This window comes from Protomyctophum parallelum (assembly GCF_964188405.1).
Source record: "Protomyctophum parallelum genome assembly, chromosome: 10".
Taxonomy (NCBI): Eukaryota; Metazoa; Chordata; class Actinopteri; order Myctophiformes; family Myctophidae; genus Protomyctophum; species Protomyctophum parallelum.
In genome coordinates, this window is record NC_139704.1 from 935,659 (window position 1) to 962,964 (window position 27,306).

A 27,306-nucleotide genomic window follows, 5' to 3' on the forward strand; every position below is an offset into this window, starting at 1 on the left:
ACGTTGTTGGGAACTCCATCCAATGAAGTTATTATTCAGTCACAAGCTATTGTTAATACTTGGTTCATTGGTTCAACATTGATAAAACACACAGACACTCAAAAATATTTAAAATAGCTGATCTACAAGGTCACAAGGTGTATGTAGTCACAAGCTCTTGTTAATACTTTTCATTGGTTCAATATTTATAAAAAACCAGACACTCAAAAAGAATGAAAGTAGCCGATCTACAAGCAGCTCATGACGCCTCGCAAGTAGGGCATTAATTAAGCAATATTACACGAGAGGGTGTGGTTTAACGTGATTATTGCCACGACAGTGATGCGGTAAGGAACGAGACGAAGTCGAGTTCCGCAAGCATCACTGAGTTACCCTTAAAGGAGAATTCCATACTAAAAGGCTTTCTTACCTTTCTTTGTAGTTGTTACGTCCCCACCAAAGAGGTCCAGGTGTTATTTTGTGCAAAAGCTCCTTATTGGCTATTTCCCCTACCATAAGCCCTAAATTAATTGCATTGAACTGAATGGGAATTGAATGGGGCTATGGGGTGTTGTGCTAATTCGCTTATTTCCATCGCTCAAAATTATAATTTCTTTGTATATATCCTCTCTTCATAATGTAAATAATATCCCAAGCGGCACACTTTACTACTTCTTTCGATGGAAATAAGCGAACTAGCATAACACCCCATAGCCCCATTAAATTCCCATTCAATGCAATGCAATTCATTGAGGGCTTATGGTAGGGAAAATAGCCAATAAGGAGTTTTTGCACAAAAAAACACCTGGACCTCTTTGGTGGGGACGTAACAACTACAAAGAAAGGTAAGAAAGATAAGAAAGCATTCTAGCATGGAATTCTCCTTTAAAACTAAGAAAATCGCTGAAAAAAAATATTTTTTTAATGACAGATTTAGTCACTACGACCACAAATGTCCCAAGAAACTAGCTAGCCTAGCCACCGAGTTTGCTAGCGCTCTGGGAAAGCAGAGCAGCTGAATTCTTTGTTTTGATTAGGTGGTGAATGGTGCTGGTTTGATCCACGGCTAGAAGCCGTTTCAACCACTCAGATTGCTTCCTCGAAACGACCTGTTGTAGAATAATAATAGCCTGGGTTCCAGCCTGAATGGCTGCGTTCTGTGAATCTGAATTGTCACTCGCTACTCAGTCTGGAAAGTCTCCCATCTCCAAGGGTGAACTGGACCCGTGGCTTGTGATTGGTCTGTGGTTCGGTGCGGTTGGGGGGTTAAAAATACAGTTTGACGCCGTATCAATGTGCACCGCACAGCTACCGCTGTTGCCCTGCAACTGCAACATCCATTTATATTATCATTCACTAAACTCACCCCACACAGCCTTCGGACTACTGAATCAAATGCTGTCACTCGCTATATTACTGGCACTATTTTGTTTTAACAGTGAGAAGCATGGATAGAGTGGCGCTGGCTGATGAAAATGCGAGTCTGCTGCCTGCTGGACAGACCGAGTAGCGAGTGACAGTTCAGATTCACACAATGCAGCGATTCAGGCTGGAACCCAGGCTAATTAATATACGAAGCAAAACTAAACTAAAAGTAGAAAAAAACGCTTCTGCCCGACAACAGCGACGGTGATATCAGACGTGAAAACACACAGAAACGCGTCAGTTGTACACGTCGGTTGAACAGCACAGTTACTGTAGGAGGTATTGCTATAGGAGCGCTGATCCGGGGTCAGTGTGCGTTGAGGCGTACGCAACTACGGCCGGTCGTCGTGGCAACGGAGCGTGTATCGGCATGAAGAACACTTGCTTATTGGACGGCTCCAATGCCAGCTGCCATCTAATGAACATTCAGAGTAGTAGTTGTATGAAAGTATGTAGAGACGGTCATCAGTGTACAGTATGTCCAGTCCTGTGTGTGTGTGTGTGTGTGTGTTGTGGCCTAGCAGAGTTCACTGGTTCCTCAGGGACTCGATGTAGTGAAACGTCGCTCCCAGCGCCCAGCTGGTCTCAACGTCATTGATGGTTCTGGCCAGCTGGAATCGCACACATACAGAAAACACACACACACGCGCGTATGCACGCACACACATGAACACACACCCATATGCACACGAAGAGAGAAATAACCAAATAATATGCCTTGTTTACAGCAGACATGCAAAATGAGTCAGATCTCACGTAGCCATACAATAAGCCATCTCTGCCTACTGGTATGTCTAAATATAGGGCCTAAACTGGTTGGGGGGAAAAAGGGTGGTTTTGAGATCAACTACAGTGGGAATGGGTTTTTAAAGGTTAAATGGACGCTGTGTGATTAACCCATTCTGACCTGAGATCAGATTCATACGAGGTTTCCACTGGACACACACTGGTCTGATTAACCCATTCTGACCTGAGATCAAATTCTAAAAATGTCAGTTGTTCTTCGATTATTCAAAAATAGCAGACCTACAAGCTCGTATCGCGCCACTCGGTGGCGCGATATGAGCTTGTAGATCTGCTATTTTTCAATAGCTAAAGCATAACATGACGCTAACACCAAAATGGGTGCCCGTTCAGAATGGGTTATGGTGATGGTACCTTGGATTTCAATCAATGTGTGATCAATGTGCGTGGATTAAAGCTAAATAAAATCGTGGTTAAAAAATATTGTGTCCTAATGTGCACCCTTAGAGTATACCTAAACAATTAACGCTAGATGTCAAACTATGATATTTTATGTTCTACATGCTGCCAACCAGGTGAAGAAATCACAGACCGAGGCTTTAACATCTGCTTTCATGTCATATCCCAGAACATTATGGTGTTATGGAAGATGCTTCTGCACAATATTGCACTAGTTTGACCATTTCAAATGCTCCGATCTCAAAATAATAACTGAAAAATAGCCGATCTACAAGCGACGCATGGTGGGCTTGTGTTAGGCTACCTTCGCTGCGCCACATGCTTCCATAGAAGACATGCTGCTGGCTTACAGTATATGGTTGGTAACTAACTAACTAACTAACTAACTAACTAACTAACAGTATATGGAATCCAAATGACTGAAATCAGTCGTGGTGACTGACAACTTTAATCCTTTAATGTGTTTTAATGGCCGGCTTTAAAGTCTCACCTTGAACTCTTTGTCCGTGGGGAAGCCCAGCTCCTGCAGCAACACTGAGATGTACGTGAGGTCAAGGCAGAGGAAAGGTTTCTCTACTGGAGTCATTGCAACACCGTTACACACTGCAAACACACACACACACAACACCGTTACACACTGCAAACACACACACAACACCGTTACAGGCTGCAAACACACACACACACACAACACCGTTACAGACTGCAAACACACACACACAACACCGTTACAGACTGCAAACACACACACACACACACAACACCGTTACAGACTGCAAACACACACACACACACACACACACAACACCGTTACACACTGCAAACACACACACAACACCGTTACACACTGCAAACACACACACACAACACCGTTACAGACTGCAAACACACACACACAACACCGTTACACACTGCAAACACACACACAAACACACAACACCATTACAAACTGCAAACACACACACAACACCATTACAGACTGCAAACACACACACACACAACACCATTACAAACTGCAAACACACACACACAACACCATTACAGACTGCAAACACACACACAACACCATTACAGACTGCAAACACACACACACACAACACCATTACAAACTGCAAACACACACACAACACCGTTACAGACTGCAAACACACACACAACACCGTTACAGGCTGCAAACACACACACACACACACACACACACACACACACACACACACACAACACCGTTACAGGCTGCAAACACACACACACACACACACACACACACACACAACACCGTTACAGGCTGCAAACACACACACAACACCGTTACACACTGCAAACACACACACAACACCGTTACAGGCTGCAAACACACACACACACACACACACACACACACACACACACACACACACACAACACCGTTACACACTGCAAACACACACACAACACCGTTACAGACTGCAAACACACACACAACACCGTTACAGACTGCAAACACACACACAACACCGTTACACACTGCAAACACACACACAACACCATTACAGACTGCAAACACACACACAACACCGTTACACACTGCAAACACACACACAACACCGTTACAGACTGCAAACACACACACAACACCGTTACACACTGCAAACACACACACAACACCGTTACAGACTGCAAACACACACACAACACCGTTACACACTGCAAACACACACACAACACCGTTACACACCGCAAAAACACACAACACCGTTTACCGTTAACACACTGAAAACACGAAATAGATAATAATTATCATGCCAAACTACTAGAATGCTAAATGTAATGTCCTAAAAGCATTACAAATTTTAAAACATTCAATGTCAATAGCAGCTAATTTAATGACAGGTTTCCTTTAAGTTTGAACTTTGCAGTCAGTGAGGAGGACATGAGGTAAATTCAATCCACCACACGGCGGCGCCACCTCACCTCGTTTGGCAGCATCGATGTAGTCGCTCACTTTAATGGTTCCTCCTTTCTTCTCATCTGACACAGAGAGAAGTACAGTTAAATACATCCTTTCTTCTCATCTGACACAGAGAGAAGTACAGTTAAATACATCCTTTCTTCTCATCTGACACAGAGAGAAGTACAGTTAAATACATCCTTTCTTCTCATCTGACACAGAGAGAAGTACAGTTAAATACATCCTTTCTTCTCATCTGACACAGAGAGAAGTACAGTTAAATAAATCCTTTCTTCTCATCTGACACTTAGAGAAGTACAGTTAAATACATCCTTTCTTCTCATCTGACACTTAGAGAAGAGAAGTCAGGTTAAATAACAGTGTTTCTCTTGGCCCAGAAGCTGATAGTGTGGGTGGAGCTTTCAGGTCAGACCCGTGCACACGCACGCATACATTTTTTGCGATTTATTTAGCTGTCTTTTGCACTTTTTGGCCTATTCGCGACCACCTACTATAAATCATACTGTGGGGGCTAGTAGTCATGATTGTGTGGGGGCCAGCCAGGCCGCCACACAATAATGCATATATAGGGGAAACACTGAAAAAACCCTTTATTCTCATCTGACATAGAGAACAGGAGTCCAAGTTAAATAAATCATTTATTCTCATAGGACACAGAGAGAAGAGAAGTCAAGTTAAATACACCCATTCTTCTCATCTGACACAGAGAACATTATAAGCACAGTTAATGGGGTCGGTACCTATAACCTCCAGGTCGACGGCTCGGTCGTAGTAGTAGGAGAAGGCGTAGAAGTCCACATCCACCTCTGTTGCTTTCACCACCTTCCTGTACAGAACCTTCTCCACCTTCCGGAGACAGGACTCATACACGGGCTCCCCTGAAACAACACACACATCTATGATATCTGGAAGAGGTGTGCGTGTGTGTGTGTGTGTGTGTGTGTGTGTGTGTGTGTGTGTGTGTGTGTGTGTACCTTCTTTCTGTCCTCTGACAGTGTAGAGTGTGTCAGCGTGTTCCCATGGACCAGTGTATTCAGGAGGCAGACAGGGACTGACCAGCTCAGAGCTGCCCCCTACTGTACAGAAACAACACAACAGGGAGAATGGAACAACATGAGACTGATCATGTCTTAATCCTTGTATACTTTGTAATATGAAGAATAGCAAGGATGTGTGTACACGTGCGTGCGTGCGTAACAGAGACAGACAGTGACATACCAAAAAACAATCACAACTGACTGTCTCAGTGAGAAAGAGATGGAGAGACAAGACTAAAAATAGATGGATGGATGGACAGACAGAGAGTGAGCGAAAGGTACAGACAGAATCAGAAAGACTATTATTGCACCGTAAAAAATACTTTAAGAAAAGGGGTGAAATTAATTTGCCAGGGCTCCTCAAACTTGCAAAAACGTAATACAACTATCAGCACATAATAAAAAGATAAAGCGTTAATTTAAATTGTACTTTATTTAAAACATTATTCACTAAAACATCACCTTTGTGTATGTCAGGATGCTATACTTAGACTTAGACGGACGGACGGACGGACGGACGGACGGACGGACGGACAGACAGACAGACAGACAGACAGACAGACAGACAGACAGACAGACAGACAGACAGACAGACAGACAGACAGACAGACAGACAGACAGACAGACAGACAGACAGACAGACAGACAGACAGACAGACAGACAGACAGACAGACAGACAGACAGACAGACAGACAGACAGACAGACAGACAGACAGACAGACAGACAGACAGACAGACAGACAGACAGACAGGAACAGAGACAGAGACAGTAAGAGAAGGACACAGAGAGAGTTGCCTCTCTCCAACCTCGATGAGGTCTTAAATCTCAGGCCATCGGTTAAACCGTGCAACAGCTGGTGGCCAAGGAATTAATCTTGGTGCTGCTGCTGTGTTATTAAAAGCTTAGATAATGGCTTATTTATCTGCAGGGCCGGGCTCTTTTTAAAAGGCAAAAGATGAACGGCAAATTGGAAAAAATTAATAAACAGTTGAGAGAGGAGAGGAGAGGAGAGGAGAGGAGAGGAGAGGAGAGGAGAGGAGAGGAGAGGAGAGGAGAGGAGAGGAGAGGAGAGGAGAGGAGAGGAGAGGAGAGGAGAGGAGAGGAGAGGAGAGGAGAGGAGAGGAGAGGAGAGGAGAGGAGAGGAGAGGAGAGGAGAGCACATACAGGGTTGTCCCTCCACGCCTCCCAGCACGGCAAGCCTGGCAGACATCAGGCCCAGACCCAGGTAGCTGCATGAGGAGACAAACATGTTACATCTATGTTAGTCTCTCGAGACAGAGTGTTTTCCCGTTGTTTTGCAGATGGGCTTCCGTGTTAATCCAATGAGACCTGGAACGCATCTGTGTTATCTTAACTTTTAACCACTTCAACCATTATTTTTTAACTTTAGCTATTGAAAGTTAGCAGATATGCAAGCTCATAGCACGGCTCCGAGTCCGAGTACCATGTTACACGCTTGTAGATCTGCTGATTTTGAAAAATCGTGTTTTTCATGATGGGGGTCCGTGGCAAAATACACATCATTCTGGGGGTCCTTGCCTTGAAAAAGCTTTTCAGGAAACTGTCAGGATTTAGAAAACATTTTGTAAAATCTGGTCTCAGGTCTTAATGGTTTAGACATGCAATATTTTCTAGTTAATACTAGTATTAGTAGTAGTAGTATTATTATCAGCGTACTTACCTGTGTGAGTAGAGAGTATGAGTGTAGTTGAACATCTGGACTGAGCTGATGTAATCTATAGGTGAGGTCTGGATGGTTTTCTGCACAGAGACATGAATTAAGTATTTATTTTAACAGTCACAGTACACACTCTACAGCCACGGTTCACAAAGTGGGCTTTGTTGATTTATTTTCTCTTTTTTGAATGCTGTATCATTACAATTATGTGTATCTAATTGAAACGTGCAGTGTGCTGTCAGGTTTTGCACACTAGCAATGAATGATTCAAATTGTAGTAGGCCTAGTGGTTTCTGTTTATGACTATGAAACGGATCTGAATGATTTTCATTGGAAAGTGTTTAATACAAATAGTTCCAATGGCATCTACATGTGTGGTTGTATAATATACAACCACACATGTAGATGCCATTGGAACTAGTAACGCTTCATCTTCGCGACACCAATAAGCATATTATGCTTATTGGTGTCGCGAAGATGAAGCGTTACTAACATTCTTAATACTGTCCAATAATTATGACAGGCAATTTCTGCTGTCAAAATATGACTCTCCAGTCAAAAAAATCTATGTGGTTTAAATAGACACTAGTGCTTTCTAGGGTATGATTTGGGGCCCTCCAAGGAGTACCTGGGATAAAAACCTTTTTCTACAACAGTACACTCTGGTAGGATAGGAGTAGTGAACACAACTGTTTTCTCTTTAATCAATAGGCTCTATGCTCTTCCTACTTCCCGGGACCCTTCCCTACTTCCTTCACAGGTGTTACCGATTATACCAATGATAATCTCTCAAGAACAGATTCTGAGCTGCGCTACTGAATCCGTCAGCAGCAGGGCCATTCAGAATGTGAATAATACATACATGTTGATAGTGGGAATGAAAACACAGGCAAACCACAGGAAGTGGAGGGGTGAGGGCGGGCCAAAACGGACAACCGATATTTCTCAATAAAAGCTCTCGTAGCCTGTAGCTTTTATTGAGAAAAATCGGTTTGAGGGAAAAGGAAGTTGCCGCCTGTTGTTCCTGCCTGTCGACTACAAAACAATACTACAACATGACGTAACGATATCATCCGCTCCCGACAGGATCATATCCCCTAAAGGAAATGGTGCCCAGGCTAATTGGGGCCTACCCCCAGGTCCATTTGTTCCATTTGTACACTCCCAGAGGTATTATGGGGGTCCTTGAAATTAAAAGGTTTGAGAACCACTGTACACTAAATGGAACAGAGCCAGGTAGGGAAGGGGCCACATTTGGCCCTCACCAGTATACAGTAGTAAATACAAGTTCACACACACACACACACACACACACACACACACACACACACACACACACACACACACACACACACACACACACACACACACACACACACACACACACACACACACACACACACACACACACACACACACACACACACACACACACACACACACACACACACACACACACACACACACACACACACACAACTGGATCCGTCTTGCAATTAGATGGAAAGAAGAAATACAGGGAGCCAGGGCGGGGGTCTCTTTGTAATCTGTAGTTGTAAAACTCATTTGACTCCCGGGGCCAATGGTCAAGTGAGGGTTGGGGGCTTGAACCGAGAGGAAGAGTACAGGTCTGACCTAGTTGAAGCCCACCCTCCTCTTCCTCCTCTCCAGTTGGTTATCTATCTAGCTAGCTGGGATTAGCAGGGTATTTACAGATTAAAAACCCCTTAAGATACAAGGCCATTCGCCAACGCATGCTGAAGAGAGAGAGAGAGAGAGGGGGGGGGGGGGTCTTCATTAGAACTGAGGAGTGAAGGTGATACCGTGATAGGTTCACTGATAGTGCTGAGCAATAATAGGTCGTCACTAAAATGATTAATACAATTTTTTTAGTACCATTTTTAGTACAATTCTTTTTCCAACTCTGTGTTTCATAGGAGGGATGTGGACACCCACTTTGTGGCATCCAGTGACATCATCGTTGTTTTATTTGTATTAATGCGAGTGCACATTCTCAAGTTAACTTTGGTGCACTTTCTTGAGTTATCGCCAGCAGCCTGCCTCACTGAAAAACACAGCGGAAAAATATTAATACCCGATATAAGTCCATTTCCGTGAAAAAAACCCAACATGAAGCGAATCGGCTTCGGATTTTGCAATTAAGACTCCGGAGTTATCAGAAATCACAATCAATCGCAGCTGCGGTCCCAAGTAAGTCTGCACACTGTGCACATCCATGGGCATGGACTAGTGTCCATACCATTCTTACCCCAATCTATGATACGCAGAAACACATCCATGGGCATGGACTAGTGTCCATACCATTCTTACCCCAATCTATGATACGCAGAAACACATCCATGGGCATGGACTAGTGTCCATACCATTCTTACCCCAATCTATGATACGCAGAAACACATCCATGGGCATGGACTAGTGTCCATACCATTCTTACCCCAATCTATGATACGCAGAAACACATCCATGGGCATGGACTAGTGTCCATACCATTCTTACCCCAATCTATCATACGCAGAAACACATCCATGGGCATGGACTAGTGTCGATACCATTCTTACCCCAATCTATCATACGCAGAAACACATCCATGGGCATGGACTAGTGTCCATACCATTCTTACCCCAATCTATGATACGCAGAAACACATCCATGGGCATGGACTAGTGTCCATACCATTCTTACCCCAATCTATGATACGCAGAAACACATCCATGGGCATGGACTAGTGTCGATACCATTCTTACCCCAATCTATGATACGCAGAAACACATCCATGGGCATGGACTAGTGTCGATACCATTCTTACCCCAATCTATGATACGCAGAAACACATCCATGGGCATGGACTAGTGTCGATACCATTCTTACCCCAATCTATGATACGCAGAAACACATCCATGGGCATGGACTAGTGTCCATACCATTCTTACCCCAATCTATGATACGCAGAAACACATCCATGGGCATGGACTAGTGTCCATACCATTCTTACCCCAATCTATGATACGCAGAAACACATCCATGGGCATGGACTAGCGTCGATACCATTCTTACCCAAATCTATGATACGCAGAAACACATCCATGGGCATGGACTAGCGTCGATACCATTCTTACCCCAATCTATGATACGCAGAAACACATCCATGGGCATGGACTAGTGTCGATACCATTCTTACCCCAATCTATGATACGCAGAAACACATCCATGGGCATGGACTAGTGTCCATACCATTCTTACCCCAATCTATGATACGCAGAAACACATCCATGGGCATGGACTAGTGTCCATACCATTCTTACCCCAATCTATGATACGCAGAAACACATCCATGGGCATGGACTAGTGTCCATACCATTCTTACCCCAATCTATGATAAGCAGAAACACATCCATGGGCATGGACTAGTGTCCATACCATTCTTACCCCAATCTATGATACGCAGAAACACATCCATGGGCATGGACTAGTGTCGATACCATTCTTACCCCAATCTATGATACGCAGAAACACGCGTACACACTCAAACTCGGACCCCTTGGTGGTCCGCAAATGTGACAATGAGAAGCAGTGGTTTAAAGCTCCCGATGCAGGGTACATAGACCAGGGTCACAACATGTCAATCAAGTGTGTGTGTGTGTGTGTGTGTGTGTGTGTGTGTGTGTGTGTGTGTGTGTGTGTGTGTGTGTGTGTGTGTGTGTGTGTGTGTGTGTGTGTGTGTGTGTGTGTGTGTGGCCTACCTCGTCCTGAGGGGAGAAGGTGATCTGGGTGGAGCCGCCTCCCAAATCTAACATACCCACTGTGGGCGTGTCCACTCCATGAAGACCACCTGGACGATCGGACAGACAGACAGACAGACAGACAGACAGACAGACAGACAGACAGTGTATATTTTATAAATATTCAGTTCATGACTTCATGTTGAATTAAACCCGTTTTCTACTGTAAAGCTATATAAACCACACCGCTGAGACAAAAGGACAGACGCACTCACGTTAGTAGTTGTGTGAGTGTGTCTACGTGTGTGAGGATGAGGGTGTGTGCACGTGTGTGTGTGTGTGTGTGTGTGTGTGCGCGCGCTCGCTCGCTCGCTCAGCAGGAGATAAGCCTTACCAGTGAGGAAGTTGACGGTGATCCAAGCTGAAATCCCTAAATGGAGGGAAAACAACAAACAATCGTTAAGCATTTAGTTTGAACGTAGAAGACAACAACAATCCCGTCCAGAGTGTGACGGCGTCCTGACGCTGTATCCGAGGCAGGGCCATTAGCGCCCAAACACTTCAGCACCACCACCAGCTTACTGAGGTATCATGTCTTACCGCCATGTATTAGTGCTGACCCCTGTGCACCCACCGATCAACCACCAACCCACCGCACCATTTAGAAAACTAGATCATTGACATTTACACTAAATCTCTTATAAGGAGAGTTAATGCAACAAACAAATAAACAAGGCGAGAGCTAGAGAGAGATGATGATGATGATGAGAGCACCCTGAGCATTAACCATTCCATTAACCACTTAAAGCCTGTCAATGCAGCTCAATATCAGATATCAAATCCAGATATACAGCATTATTGATTTCAGCTGCTCCAGTTCCAAGTTGACCCATTTTAAGACAGCCTACTCGGGAACGACGCACATAGGGCTTTGGTTTTCAACCTTTTCTCACATCAAGGTCCATTATTTATTTAGTGCAAACTGCAACCAAATGTCCTATACAATGTCTCCCTCTCTGCTGTCCTACTGTCTGTCTGTCTGTCTGAAAAGAATGAATGAATTAGTAGCTGAAAGTCAATGTGTTAACAGTTTTTTTAGAGTAGCAGATCCACAAGCTGGAAACGCAGCTGTCCGTCTCTCCTACAACTTCTCTCTCTCTCTCAGCTTTCCTACGGTCTGTCTCTCCTACAATGTCTCCCTCTCAGCTGTCCTACTGTCTGTCTGTCCCACCTACACCGTCTCCCTCGCAGCTGTCCTACTGTCTGTCTCTCCTACACTGTCTCCTTCTCAGCTGTCCTACTGTCTGTCTCTATAAACCACTGAATTAGAGCTCAAATATGGTTTGTTAAATATTCTGACAGCGTCTGAGACTAACAGCAACTTTAAAGGAAGAATACTGTATTCTTAAAAACAATAAGAAATAGGCCTTATTATAGTGGTTAAGGACGACGCAATCTTAAGCTCACCGTAGAGAGCCAATATTCGGAACTATTTGTCCCAATAAACACTACAAAAAGACTAAATAACCAATCTAACAGTATTCACTGCGAACGTTTCGCGGAAGGAGACACTTTTCGGCCTCGGAGAAACCGGCATCATATAATCGCTTTAGCTCTCCTGCTAGATTAAGTCAGCCATTATCCTGCATGGCCATAATTGCTTGTATGAACTACTTTAAAAGGATTGGATTATAACTGCCGCTCTGCTCTCTGTGCCCTTAACAAACGTACACTTATACAATATGCGTTTAAGTGTGATTTCTTTATGCATGCATCAGTGTGTGAGTGTGTGTGTGTGTGTGTGTGTGTGTGTGTGTGTGTGTGTGTGTGTGTGTGTGTGTGTGTGTGTGTGCTCGTGCGTGTGTGCGTGCGTGCGTGTTTAACATACACATTAGTGCTTTACACCATTACACATTGTGATAGACAGCCGAAAGGTCATTAACGGTTCATAAGTCGTGCACACACGTAGCTTTAAAATAAATGAAGTGTTAACACATCCCATGAAGCCTTGAATTCATGGAAGTGAAGTTCATGGTTTTGTTTTGTCGCATTCCTGAGCCAATAATCGGTAGCCTGGAAACCAGACCAATCTGCCACAGGGAGAAGAAAAGAAATGCGCTGGGCAGATTGCTCCTCAGTTTGAATTACATTTAGCTCACCCCAATCAGAGCCCACTATTCAAAGTGAGACTTTTCTGCTGTGACGTTAGAATCCGTTTGTAACCGTCCCTTGGAAATAAGTCGTCCACACCAAACTTCCAGACTACTACGCATCTATTCTACACAGTGATATTAGCCTCGCCATGCCAGGCTCGGTCAACGGGAGACTATATGAGTCTCCGCCGATGGCCTGTCATCAAAATAATTGGCTCAAGAGTGTGACAAAAACAAAACATTCTCCATACATGAATTAAATGTAATTGCTTTTGGGGCAGCGGTGGCCGAACGGTTTGCGGAGCGGTCTTGATATCGGAAGGTCGCTAGTTCGTATCCCCGGACCGGCACGTTAAAATTACCACCGCTGAAGTGCCCTTGGACAAGGCATTGAACCCCTACCATGAAATGTTCTATGAGCAGGGCCTGGCTGTAAACAAGTTCTTGAGCTTAGTCCAGTTACCCTGGGTAAACATAGTACCTTTCCTTTCCTTTATGAATGGTAAATGGTGCATTTATATACAGTAGCATTTACAGAGATTGTGCATTACATTCACTCATTCACACACCGATGCCGGAGGAAACCATGCAAGGCACCAACCTGCACATGGGGAGCAATTAGGGGTTCAGAGAGAGTCTTGCTCAAAGACACTTCGACACTAACTCTGGGGGAGCCCGGGTTCGAACTGGGAACCCCATCCGGTTACTCTGCCCCTGAGCCACCGCCGTGGTACTTTTTGGGGGTGAACTTTAAGCTGATTGGAAGCACTGGTTGGAATAACGTTTTCCTTCCACACTCTACATTCAACCAGGGAAACTCTCCCCGTCAGGTGAAAAGAGCAGCTTGGGACTCCTCATGCATTGAAGGAAACATGAGATCAGTCTGTAAACTTCTTCACTTCTTGATCATTCGATGAATGAAAATAAAAGTCATCGAAAGAAATAATCGCTAAAGAAATAATGGGTACTAGTTGCAGCCCCAGCTACTGGCGTGATGTTTCTTAATGAATGACTGAAGACGGAGACATTCCGTACCTTCGTCTGTCCCGTCCATGATGGACACGCTGTCGTCTCTGGACACGAACGGAGACTCTGCAAACACCGCCCTCACCTGGACAACACGGGAACAGCAAAATAAATATATAAATATATATTTCGAAATCAAACTTTTTCGGTTACTTTGCTATTCGTATACTATTGCTATTAGTATACATAGTATATGGCTCAAGTGGTTAAACGCCTTCAGCCGCCACACTATCAATCACCATGAAGCCAGGTGTGTATATTCTAATCTAGTGAACCAATAAAACAAGACATAAAACCACTCCTGAATAAAGTTGTCGGTTTACACCTCACTATCTGTACCTCTATGGAAATGAAATACCTTTTTTTTCTCCAAAAAAATGTATCCCACAGTTTTGTAACCCGTTTCTTTCACCCGATGCCAATGCCCATCCGCTGCAATCCTGGGCGCTACTCTCCCTCTGCAGCCCCCACCCCCAACCTCTCTCTTGGAGGGGGGGGGGGGGTGACTATGGACTTTTAAGACCTTGTCAATACTAAATTGTCAAATATTATATATATTTTATTTTCTATTTTCACAATATTTATCAGAATTAAACTGCCTCAAGGTGAGGGGGGGGGGGGGTCACCCAGTTCAAATATGATTAATTTGGGGGGGTAGGGCCGAAAAAGGTTGAGAACCACTGGTGTACAATATGTTGTGTTGATGCAAATCAATGGAACGTGCGTGTTTAGAACAACAGGTCCCTGTATGCGCGGCTGTTAGCACCATGCCACTAGCTAGCTAGCATGGATTAGATTTAGCCGCGTTGCATTATTGCAATTGACTTGGTTTAGCTAATATCCCCCCGCCCCCCCCCCCCCCCACACACACACACACACACACAATGCTCTTCATTATTTTAGGGAGTGGAGGGGGAGAGGGAGAGTCTATTAAATCTTTTAAGTAATCAGAAATAACAGGACAAGAGGTCAGTCAGACTCAGACAAAATGTTATTTAATCTGAAGCTTTGGCCTCGTTATCAGACTGACTGAGCTAAAACACAGGGAGGGACCACAGCGGGATAACCATTAACCCATTATTTTTTTAGACAGATTATTTAGAAATATAAACAAATAGTGAAAATAGCCGATCTACAAGGTCACACACTGACACACAACACATTGCAATGCCATGCGTTGTGACCTTGTAGGTTGACTATTTTCACACTATAAAAGGCTGTCTGTCGGGTGGAAACCTCATATGTCCAAAACTGTTACTTTTCAGGATTCCAATTCAAAAGCGTCACAAATAGCAGAAATAAGTATAATCAGTACTTTATTCTCAAAGTGAGTTCCGTTTGAGTGAAGGAATTATGAACTATTTTTTGTCTTTCTCATAATGTGTCGCTTTGTGCCACATGTCAAGCTTGTAGATCTTTTGATGCTTCTGTGTGACACTGTAGTAAGATCAAGTAGCGCATTGTTTTACGGAGAGATCTCTTGAATGGTGTTTCGTGAGAAAGATGTTTCCCTGTGGGTTCCATGGAATGCAGCCTACTTAACCCATTCTGACCTGAGATCAGATTCATACGAGGTTTCCACTGGACACACACTGGTCTGATCAACCCATTCTGACCTGAGATCAGATTCATACGAGGTTTCCACTGGACACACACTGGTCTGATCAACCCATTCTGACCTGAGATCAGATTCTAGAAATGTCAGTCGTTCTTCGATTTTTCTAAAATAGCAGACCTACAAGTTCGTATCGCGCCACTCGGTGGCGCGATATAAGCTTGTAGATCTGCTATTTTTCAATAGCTAAAGCCTAACACCAAAATGGGTGCCCGGTCAGAATGGGTTAATAAAAAATCTCTCTGCTGTCCGTCTTCCTCTCAGCTGTCCTACTGTCTGTCTCTCTCAGCTATCCTACTGTCTGTCTCTCTCAGCTATCCTACTGTCTGTCTCTCTTTCAGCCCTATCTGACTTTCACGCCAATTATTTAGATATTTTTTACTATTCAAAAAGCCAATCTACATTGACACATCGCAAGCTTGTATATCAGCTATTTTAACTATTGTCAAAATAGTAAAAAAAATCCACAGAATCAGGCTACATCCCTGGCTAGTAAGAGAGACCGATCTGTCTTGTGGTCAAAATGCCAAAGCTGCTCTTCCTCAGTAGTGAGATGGACAGTAGTCCTACGGTCCTACCCTGTCCACTAGGTGAGATGGACAGACAGACAGACAGACAGTCCTACCCTGTCCACTAGGTGAGATGGACAGACAGACAGACAGTCCTACCCGGTCCACTAGGTGAGAAGGACAGACAGACAGACAGTCCTACCCGGTCCACTAGGTGAGAAGGACAGACAGACAGACAGTCCTACCCGGTCCACTAGGTGAGAAGGACAGACAGACAGACAGTCCTACCCGGTCCACTAGGTGAGAAGGACAGACAGACAGACAGTCCTACCCGGTCCACTAGGTGAGATGGACAGACAGACAGACAGACAGTCCTACCCGGTCCACTAGGTGAGATGGACAGACAGACAGACAGACAGTCCTACCCGGTCCACTAGGTGAGAAGGACAGACAGACAGACAGTCCTACCCGGTCCACTAGGTGAGATGGACAGACAGACAGACAGACAGTCCTACCCGGTCCAGTAGGTGAGATGGACAGACAGACAGACAGACAGTCCTACCCAGTCCACTAGGTGAGATGGACAGACAGACAGACAGTCCTACCCGGTCCACTAGGTGAGATGGACAGACAGACAGACAGACAGTCCTACCCGGTCCACTAGGTGAGAAGGACAGACAGACAGACAGTCCTACCCGGTCCACTAGGTGAGAAGGACAGACAGACAGACAGTCCTACCCGGTCCACTAGGTGAGATGGACAGACAGACAGACAGACAGTCCTACCCGGTCCAGTAGGTGAGTGGCCTTCTCCCCGGGCAGAAGACGGAGTCCTGCTGTAGCCTTGAGGACCAGAGGACTCCTGCTCCACATAGGAGCAGGAATGGCATCCTGTGCCACCGCCAACAGCTCCAAGATGCCTGCTTCACACTGGGAGAGAGCGCAGAGATTAACCAGTTATACTGTCTACTCTGTACACATTACAGTAAACACAAATTGTACTAAATATATGGTTCTTTGGACGGAAGAAGTTCTATAGACTAGAGCAGGGGTTCTCAACGCTTTTGGCTGGGGACCCCCGGAAATGCTTTGGCCATGTCCCCCCCCCCCCGTCCCCCCCAATACAAACTGACTGCAAAAATAACCTTAATAATAGAGAAAATACAGTATGTCTTAAAGGTGATATAGACAAGTTTCCAGTGTTTGTACACAGAAGTGAGTGAGTGTTTCCAAACAAATGCATATCTAGCTCCACCCCCCTCCCCCCCTCATTCTATTGGCTGAGCCAGGTCACTTCAGGCTATGGGATTGTTGTTGCTGCTGGGAGGGACGCTATGGATATTGCGCTCGTATGGCTAAATATGACATTACAAAATTATGAATTTCTATCGATATCTTAGTTACAACAATGACATTGAGTTGACATGTTTTTTTAAGGGTAACTGTAGCATAATCGCAATATCACACCGAGTCCCGCAAATGAGGAAGTAGGAAGTAGAGGAGACTCACTGGCTCTCAATTCAATTCTCTTTTATTTGTAATCGTGCATATAAAACATATTGCCCCTCAAATGCCCCATGCCACTACAGCATCGTTCATTCATGTGAACTACTCTGTCCACGGTTATTCATTGCAATGAAGAAAAATCGCTATGATGATCCGCGACGGCCTGTCAACGTTGGCGAGCACGGGTTGAATGCATGCTTCAAGCCGGCCGGCAGGCAGGCAGTCGCCGCGGCGGTGCAGGGTGAAATACTATTACTCACTTCCACTTCCACCATTTCAACAAAAGCACATACAACCCACTCCACATGAACGAGAACGATATTGATGTAGGCCTAAACAGGAGATTTTATTGGGGTCTGAGTTGTTCTGTGACTAAGGATCCTGAGTTCTGTGGGGTGCTTATTGCTGCTGGTGTTGTTCAGTTTCACACCACCCAACCATGCACTATACATAGCGATTCTCATAATTTCAATAGGCTTACATATTAAATCATAAACATACTATTTCACATGAACAATGGTATTATACAACAATAACAATGTTATTATACATTGCAATTGAAATCGCATCGCGTTTTCATTATAATACTGCAGTGCTGGGTTGAACACACCGTCACAGCCTCGCGCTGCAATTGGCTAAAAGTTTAAATCCCCTCCGACGTCCCGAGTAGTAAACTGTAGTGGATATAAACAGTGCATTCTGCCACAGGGGGAAAAGGGGGAGTGTGCTGTTGCAGGAGAACACCTCAGCATCATAATATAGGGAAAGATACAGGGGGAAAAGGCCAAAAGAATACATTTATATATATTTTAAATTTTGGCTTGTCTATATCACCTTTAAATGAATACTGAAACCAGATCTAATCATTAAACAAATTGAGCCCCCATGGAAATCGCAAAAATGCAGGGAAAATTCATGAGAGCCCCAAATCCATATGGCCACCATCAAAATCCTGCAAAATTAGTAAATGACCTAAAATTCATACTGCTTTCAGTAGCATGTGACGTGTTGAACCTCCTGGGGGGGGGTTCATTATTCTGGATCCATTCCAAGAATTAGTTTTGCACAAAAAAACTCTCCTCCACGGAACTGCCGTAAATGACCCAACTATATGTAAACTCTTCATTTCTATTTTCCAACCATTCAGTTGCAAAAAAATTTAATAAAAAGGTTTCTTTTTCAAATAATTTGGGGATCCCCCAAAATAATTTGAGTTGAGAACCGCTGGACTAGAGCAGTGGGGGTTGCCAGACCACTTTTCTGAACGTACAAATATTGTGTGTGTGTGTGTGTGTGTGTGTGTGTGTGTGTGTGTGTGTGTGTGTGTGTGTGTGTGTGTGTGTGTTCCACGATTTGACCACGATTTGATGAGATTTAGACTCTCAGACCCAATTCCATGCTGTATTGAGAGAATAACAGGCAGACGATCAAATAACATTCTTCTACGTTCTCTAATTGTGTAGATATTTAACAATAATTTTACTCTTGAGAGCGTAATATTACACATAAGGGTCCATTTGGTTACCAACTCTCCATCATTTAGCTGGGGACCACCTGGAACCCCCTCACGGACCACTGGTTGAGAACCACTGATCTTAGGGCGGATTCACACTTGAGTCCAATTGATTAAAACTGTTCCCGAATACGATTGCCTGGTCCCCGCTGGCCATGATTCACATTGGCCTTGATTCTTCCGTACACTTAATTCAACTGTAATGCCACTTATGTGCCTCAGAGGGGCACTGTGGATTATGGGGCTTTGGACTTATTTTCATCCTTAGCAGAAGCGCAGGTGTTTTAGTTTTTCCCAGCTCGCGGATTATCATTTCTTGTCAACATTCAAGTAGAACTACCACAAGGTATGTAAATGATGTGTCATTATAAAAAATATATGAATTATATATGAGCAGTCCACTTCCTTCTTTAGTACTAGAATGAATAAAGAGGATGGTGCACAGAGGCGCGGCCTAGGCTCCTTGGGAGGTTTGCACATGCTCAGTGTAAACAGGAACTGCGATGATGGAGTGTTCCAGCAGAGGTGCTAGATTAAAGCTCATAACTTGTGATGTAAACAATGAGATCCAGAACAGTTGAGTTAATTAAACAGCAGCCACCCTTCCCTTTTCAAATGTTTTGTATCGTCCACTGCACGAATGAATGAACAGTATCCATGTTCCTTTGTCATTTCACAAAAATAAAAGTTTGACACATGTACTAAAGAACATGGAGAATCCACAAAAGAAAATATACAAAAACATTAACATTTTAGTGAATGTACTTGTACTTTATCTTTCAGTCTGTTATACACAACATTTATTCCACAGTTATGAAATTGAAATAGTACGGATGAAATTGCAGTGATCCATTTCCGGGTAACGGTTGGGTGTGCAGGATTCACACCACCACAACATCTGCCATGAAATCGCCCTAAAAGTACCACACAACTTGACGCAAGTATCGCAACTATCTGTAACCGCGAGTGAGAAACTCAAAGTGGGAATATAACATTGAGGCTCCAGCTGTTTACAATGCAACACAAATACCAGCAGAAGTTTGGATTCACCCGTCATGTTATCTCGACCATATCCAAAGAAGAAGCACTGAAGAGCCTTTTTGCATAACAAAAGTGTGGTGCGGTGAGGTGTACCTTTTCAGGATCATCAGCGTAGGCCGACAGACCTGGTTTTATGGCTTTGAACGTCTCATGGGCGAGCGTAGGAGCTTCTGTGGGAGAACACCACACATGAATGAAACACAAACTATGATGAAAAATGTTGGCAAACTACCTTTTTTCACACGTTGTGAGCTTGTAGATCGGACTAAAACAAAATGACATTTTATTCCAAATACTATGACTAAGCTAAATAATAAAGTCTGTCAAAACTAACACAAACAAACCATTTCTAACCCGGTGTTCCTATTCTGAGCATGTTGGCTATAGGTGTTTACATACACACTGTATTCTAGTGTTTTACCTTTAGCTGGTCTGTGATTACATTACAGCCACCACACCCTTCTCTCCTACACTGTCTCCCTTACCTCTCTTTCAGCTTTCCAACTGTCCGTCTCTCCTACACTCTTTCTGTCTCAGCTTTCCAACTGTCTCTCCTCCACTGTCTCTCTCTCAGCTTTCCAACTGTCTGTCTCTCCTCCACTGTCTCTCTCTCAGCTTTCCAACTGTCTGTCTCTCCTCCACTGTCTCTCTCTCAGCTTTCCAACTGTCTGTCTCTCCTCCACTGTCTCTCTCTCAGCTTTCCAACCGTCTGTCTCTCCTCCACTGTCTCTCTCTCAGCTTTCCAGCCGTCTGTCTCTCCTCCACTGTCTCTCTCTCAGCTTTCCAACCGTCTGTCTCTCCTACACTGTCTCTCTCTCAGCTTTCCAACTATCTCTCCTCCACTGTCTCTCTCTCAGCTTTCCAACCGTCTGTCTCTCCTCCACTGTCTCTCTCTCAGCTTTCCAACCGTCTGTCTCTCCTCCACTGTCTCTCTCTCAGCTTTCCAACCGTCTGTCTCTCCTCCACTGTCTCTCTCTCAGCTTTCCAACCGTCTGTCTCTCCTACACCGTCTCTCTCTCAGCTTTCCAACCGTCTGTCTCTCCTCCACTGTCTCTCTCTCAGCTTTCCAACCGTCTGTCTCTCCTACACCGTCTCTCTCTCAGCTTTCCAACCGTCTGTCTCTCCTCCACTGTCTCTCTCTCAGCTTTCCAACCGTCTGTCTCTCCTCCACTGTCTCTCTCTCAGCTTTCCAACTATCTCTCCTACACTGTCTCTCTCTCAGCTTTCCAACTGTCTGTCTCTCCTCCACTGTCTCTCTCTCTCAGCTTTCCAACTGTCTCTCCTACACAGTCTCCAATTTAAAAAAGCAGCAAATATAGCAGATCAGCAAGCTTGAAACACGGTGTGAATCTGCCATTCTTTATGCTTTTGTGTGACGCTGTAGTACGGTCAAGTAGTCTGGCGTGAATTTAATGGAGATAAGAGGTTAATGACCGACGACTGCAACAGTATAATGGTGATATGGATCAGAAGTGCTACACTTCACGTACCGCTGTCCTCCAGCTGGAACTTGAACACGTGGACTCGTGTCCCCGTGCTCCCGGCGTCAAACATCACTCCGTACTGGAAGCGGGCCCCTCCGCCCCCTGCCCCCCCCGCCACCACCGGGGCGGGGGTGGGCCGGTAGTGGGCGGGCTCTCTGTGGCCCAGGGCCGGCCTGAGGCCGTCGTAGTGCCGCTTGACGAACATCAGGTAGGTGACGAGGCAGCCCGCCAACAGCACCACACTGGCAAACCTGTAGCGGGCATGGGACCATTATGAACATTAACCCATTCTGACCTGAGATCAGATTCATACGAGGTTTCCGCCGGACACACACTGGTCTGATGAACCCATTCTGACCTGAGATCAGATTCTAAAAATGTCAGTCGTTCTTCGATTTAAAAAAAAATAGCAGACCTACAAGCTCGTATCGCGCCACTCGGTGGCGCGATATGAGCTTGTAGATCTGCTATTTTTCAATAGCTAAAGCATAACATGATGCTGACACCAAAATGGGTGCCCGGTCAGAATGGGTTAACCAGTGGTGGAAGTACATTTACTTACTGCAAGTACTGTGACTAAGTACAATTGTGGGGGATTTGTACCTTACCTCCAATTTACAATACATTTACTTATACTCCCCTACATTTCAGAGGCAACTATTGTGCTTTTGCTCCACTACATTCATTTGAAAAAAACTTTCGTTACTATGTTACGATTTTTTTTACTACATTTTTATCCCATTCAAGATTCAAGATTGATTTATTTTGTCATTATTTCCAACTGTAGCAGCAGAAAAAAAAACGAAATTACGTTTCTCCTAGTTAAAAAGACAGCACGGGCTCATACAATAATAAATATATCAGTGCAAGACAATACTTGAGTATAAATAACCCACTTGGGCCATCCCGTATGTGATACGCCAATTTCTTGTCACATAGTTGACACCGTACACCACTTGTTCTTTGTTCTCCTTGCATGTTCTAAAATGCAACCACACTTTAGATTTCTTTTATGGCGGCATGACTGCAGGCTGCTGTGTTGACTTCCTTGTTGTTACCACCACGAGTGAGGGGGAGAGGGGAGGAGGCGTTGCGGTGCTGCGAGGCGCGAGCATGGCTCGCGGACCAAATGGGGCCGTCTCGCGGACCAAAAGCGTCTAAGCGACTATTCGATTCAAAATTTAAAAATCGATTCCTGTGCGTATCGATTTTTTTGGGTCAGCCCTACTGGGGAACAATCCAGGTTACAAATTACAATTGCCTAAACTGTAATCATGGGCACTACACTTCCTCTGCCAACCTGGGGAGAGCCCCGAACTGAGCTCATGCTTCCATCAATGCATGTGGAGTGAGCACCAAAAATGCATAGGTCGGGTTTTATCAAGTATAAGTGGTACTGTGGTTCAACAAAAGCTAATTTTTAAACTAGTTAGTGTATGATGGGCGGAGGACAATTGCACGATAAATTGAAATCTCCGCAATACGAGCATTTATTCTTTTAAATCACGACAAAGGATATTAACGATTATGGTCCCATCCAAAAAATGGCCAACCTGGGGATCCTCATGGTGAACTCCGACCCCTCCTACGATCATTCTGCTCCGTCCCGTTCGGCCTTAGGACCTCGTCACGCTCATCATCGTCATCGTCATCATCGTCGTCGTCATCACGGGGAGGTCAAAGGTTGTGCTTCCTGTACGAAAAGAACACAGGAAGGATTAGAAATTAATTTGTGTTCGAGACGGAGAGATGTACAGGTATGGATGGATCATGTACAGTAGAGGTGCTCCGATCAGGTGTTTGGGAACTGATCCCGGTCACCGAATGTTTTTCTCTGCCGATAACTATGTGATCTTAACCCATTCTGAACGGGCACCCATTTTGGTGTCAGCATCATGTTATGCTTTAGCTATTGAAAAATAGCAGATCTACAAGCTCGACCGACTGACATTTTTTTAAATCTGATCTCAGGTCAGAATGGGTTCATCAGACCAGTGTGTGTCCCAGTGGAAACCTCGTATGAATCAGAATGGGTTAAGGGGAAGGGGAAAATTTTACTAGTATTTACAAAAATATATGTCAAAACTGTGTGAGGGGTGGAAGGGGAGAATATTTAGTCCTGTCACAAATATGTAAAACGATATTATACTATATACCCTTTTGGCCTGAATATAAGACTACGTCGTTTAAATATCTGATTGACTTTCATATACCACTTAACCCATTCTGACCTGAGATCTGATTCATACGAGGTTTTCCACTGGACACACACTGGTCTGATGAACCCATTCTGACCTGAGATCAGATTCTAAAAATGTCAGTCGTTCTTCGATTTTTCAAAAATGGCAGACCTACAAGCTCATATCGCGCCACTCGGTGGCGCGATATGAGCTTGTAGATCTGCTATTTTTCAATAGATAAAGCATAACATGATGCTAACACCAAAATGGGTGCCCGGTCAGAATGGGTTAAATGGTATAGATTAAGATCGGTTCCTCCAGACCAGGTAAATTGCCGATCACCAACACATGGACACCGGTCACGAGGAGGACGTCCCATACTAACATTATGTGGATGTACTCAAGAACGACGCGGGAGCGTAAAGCACCAACGAGCTGGCCGGATGTACGGAGAACCGGGATGACTGGAAGCGACGACGGAAGGCTCGTCTGAGGACGACCTAGAGAGAGCCGATCACCGGCAGATCACAGATCGTGTCTGATCGATCGGAGCGCCTCTAATGTACTGGTACGGGTGGATGTACCAGACAGTGTGGATGAATGTCATTGCTGTCGGGCAGAAATCCCTTATCTCCATATTCTAAGTTTGTATGTATTTTCCTACTATGATCAAGTCCTACTTGATCATACTACAGCGTCACAAAAAAGCAGATCCACACGCTCGTTTGGACAACAGAGACAATATACTTCATTGTACAACAAATAGTCAGATATTTTTTATTGTTATAATAAAGAACATTGTATTTTAATGTGCCATGTCCAAAATAGGTTAAAAGTGCCAGGGTCATATAATCTTACAGCAGATAATGTTATACAAATACAACCGAGTACTGAGACAGCTGTGTGCACAATCTTTCTTTCGTTTTGTGTCGTGGTGTGTGACAGCAATTGTTTGCGTTTCTGTCGAGCTGAAGTGTCATTGTGAAGGATCCAGGTTGTTTTGTTGGTGGTGCTGCACTATGAGGGAGGAGGGTGTCAGTGGATGAATTGAAACACACCTAGCAGCAACAAAACAATAAAAGCACAACCAGGGAGGGAGTGCTGTAGCCATGCCAACCCAACCCGGATTCAGGTGATTCCTCCTGACAGCTGGCAAAGGGAAACATTGGGCGTGTCACGAGTGTGGAGAGGACATTTACTTTCTTTTAAAGACCCTTTTCCATTCAGAATTAGGCATACCTTACATAGAATTGAAATGACTTCTTGCCTTTATTGTCGGTTGCTGGGTCATTTAATTATGGTGTATCAGGTCAGGTATGCAAGGCTCTGACCTGACAAAGATGTGACCGATACATCGAAACGTTTTCAATTTTTACTTGCACCCTGTGGATAAAATAGGGGCTTAAATTGTCTGAGTTGCTACCTGCACTGCTTCTGAGATGGGCCAGATTAGCTGTCAGCATTCCACCTGACCACTGTGGAACTCCGCTTCAGCATTAAGGAATGCTGTCATGCAGGAAGGAATAGTGGTGGAATGCTGACAGCTCACAATGTCTCACCAGAGACATCATTTGTGATCATCATTAACCCATTCTGACCTGAGATCAGATTCATACGAGGTTTTCCACTGGACACACACTGGTCTGATGAACCCATTCTGACCTGAGATCAGATTCTAAAAATGTCAGTCGCTCTTCGATTAAAATAAAATAGCAGACCTACAAGCTCGTATCGCGCCACTCGGTGGCGCGATATGAGCTTGTAGATCTGCTATTTTTCAATAGCTAAACACCAAAATGGGTGCCCGGTCAGAATGGGTCAATACATTAATACAAATGACAAAAGGATTTAAAAAATAACTCAAAATACTCCCTAACAAATTACAAGGAGCCTATAGAGGTTGAATTTACCTCAGATAATATTTTCAACAGTTCAACAACAGTTCAATTAAATTTTATTTAGATTCATATACAGTATCGTTAGTACAACTCGTTACAAAAATTGATACGTTTAATTCTTCAGGGATTTCATGGACATTTGTTTTACACAAATGACTTGATAATAAATGTAACAACATTTTGCACAATAGAGAGATGTACTCATCTCTCTCCCAGTATAATTAAGGAGAAGTCTTACAGTACACTGTCTCAGTGTTCTATTTGAACATATCTGAGGATGACTCTGCAGAAGATATATATATATTTGACCAAATTGCAATTGTATTTCAACAGGTCGAATATAAAATAGGATTATAAAACGGGACAATAGTCTGCACAATGAGAAGCTACTTAAACGTTTGGTAGGAGTCGGACATTGTGATGATGACAGCAGTACTTTTGTGTTTTTCTGTAACTTTCACTGAAAAGTCTGAGTAGGCCTACTTATATTTTACTAACTTAAAACACAGCTGGCAAAGTCTCACGGCGTATTAAATGAAAATGTCATAGTATGTATGACATTTAGTTTAACAAAGCTATAGAAAGATTTATGATCCCTCCTGTAGAAGAAAAAATAAGTCTATGGTTGTATCAATCTGCTACAGACCTAGAGAGCGCCGAGATCAAAGGGTTTAACTGAAGAAACAAAATTAATTAATTCCACACATACCTTATTAAGGTATTGAGATGAGAATGAGATCAATAGAAGATGATGTCCAGCAGCTCCGAAGCTGTCTGTCAACCTCTCACAAAAGTCCCCGTTTGATGACGTCGGCTGCAAGGTGCCCCGCCCACCGGTAATGACGCGAGGCAAATACCCGAAAGAAAATAACAGATCTCCAAGATCCCAGCTTGTCGCGTCCGCGACGCGCTGTGAGTTTGTAGATCCGGTATTTTTTCTGGCTTTTCCTACAAGCAGATACATTATTTATTTGTTCGTTTACATTTCCCTTTAATCTGAGTTTGTTTTATCGCACAAATGTTATTGTTCATTAATGCGAATTTGGAACATGGGCTACTATGCAGTTTAGTAAACCAGTTGATTATTACTAGTTTTTTACTTTATTTGACATATTTGTTGTGATATTAGTTACCCTGCCTTGATCAGATGCCTATGCAAAACTCACTGAAGAAAACACACACACGCACGCACGCACGCACGCACACACACACACCACACCACACGCACACACATGCACATGTGCGCACGCACACAAATGCACATAGCAGATGCTATAACAAGACGATAAGCTTAAACAATATATGGGGGTCAAATCAGTTTGTTTTGGACAATTAAGATATTAGTTTCTACTGACATTGAGAACCAATTA

General features: G+C 44.0%; 2 protein-coding genes across 2 annotated transcripts in view; one reads left to right on the top strand and one right to left on the bottom strand.

Annotated features, from left to right (window-relative positions):
- The window catches only part of LOC310865222 (protein NLRC3-like), a gene marked incomplete at both ends in the record, with an annotated part of 239,975 nt that overhangs the window by 163,281 nt on the left and 49,388 nt on the right, over window positions 1-27,306 (top strand). The gene's annotated exons all lie outside the window — the stretch shown is intronic.
- Window positions 777-26,734, bottom strand: entpd6 (ectonucleoside triphosphate diphosphohydrolase 6). The gene is made up of 15 exons (XM_083774367.1): window positions 26,646-26,734; window positions 23,412-23,551; window positions 21,865-22,109; window positions 20,468-20,544; window positions 17,101-17,244; window positions 14,201-14,276; window positions 11,407-11,442; window positions 11,034-11,122; window positions 7,276-7,355; window positions 6,759-6,823; window positions 5,530-5,631; window positions 5,296-5,433; window positions 4,558-4,614; window positions 3,098-3,210; window positions 777-2,015 (listed from the first exon to the last, which is right to left on the bottom strand). Exons 2-15 carry the CDS (start codon window positions 23,423-23,425, stop codon window positions 1,932-1,934), a joined length of 1,320 nt encoding a protein of 439 aa, XP_083630493.1. The 5' UTR covers window positions 23,426-23,551; window positions 26,646-26,734; the 3' UTR covers window positions 777-1,931.

What these genes read in the sequence shown, in the direction of transcription:
- entpd6 (XM_083774367.1), bottom strand. An exon ending in CCTTCTCCCCTCAGGACGAG is followed by an intron (nt 7,356 to 11,033) that starts GTAGGCCACACA and finishes GTCTCTGTGCAG; the next exon opens with AAAACCATCCAGACCTCACC. An exon ending in CCACGGACAAAGAGTTCAAG is followed by an intron (nt 2,016 to 3,097) that starts GTGAGACTTTAA and finishes GTGCGATTCCAG; the next exon opens with CTGGCCAGAACCATCAATGA.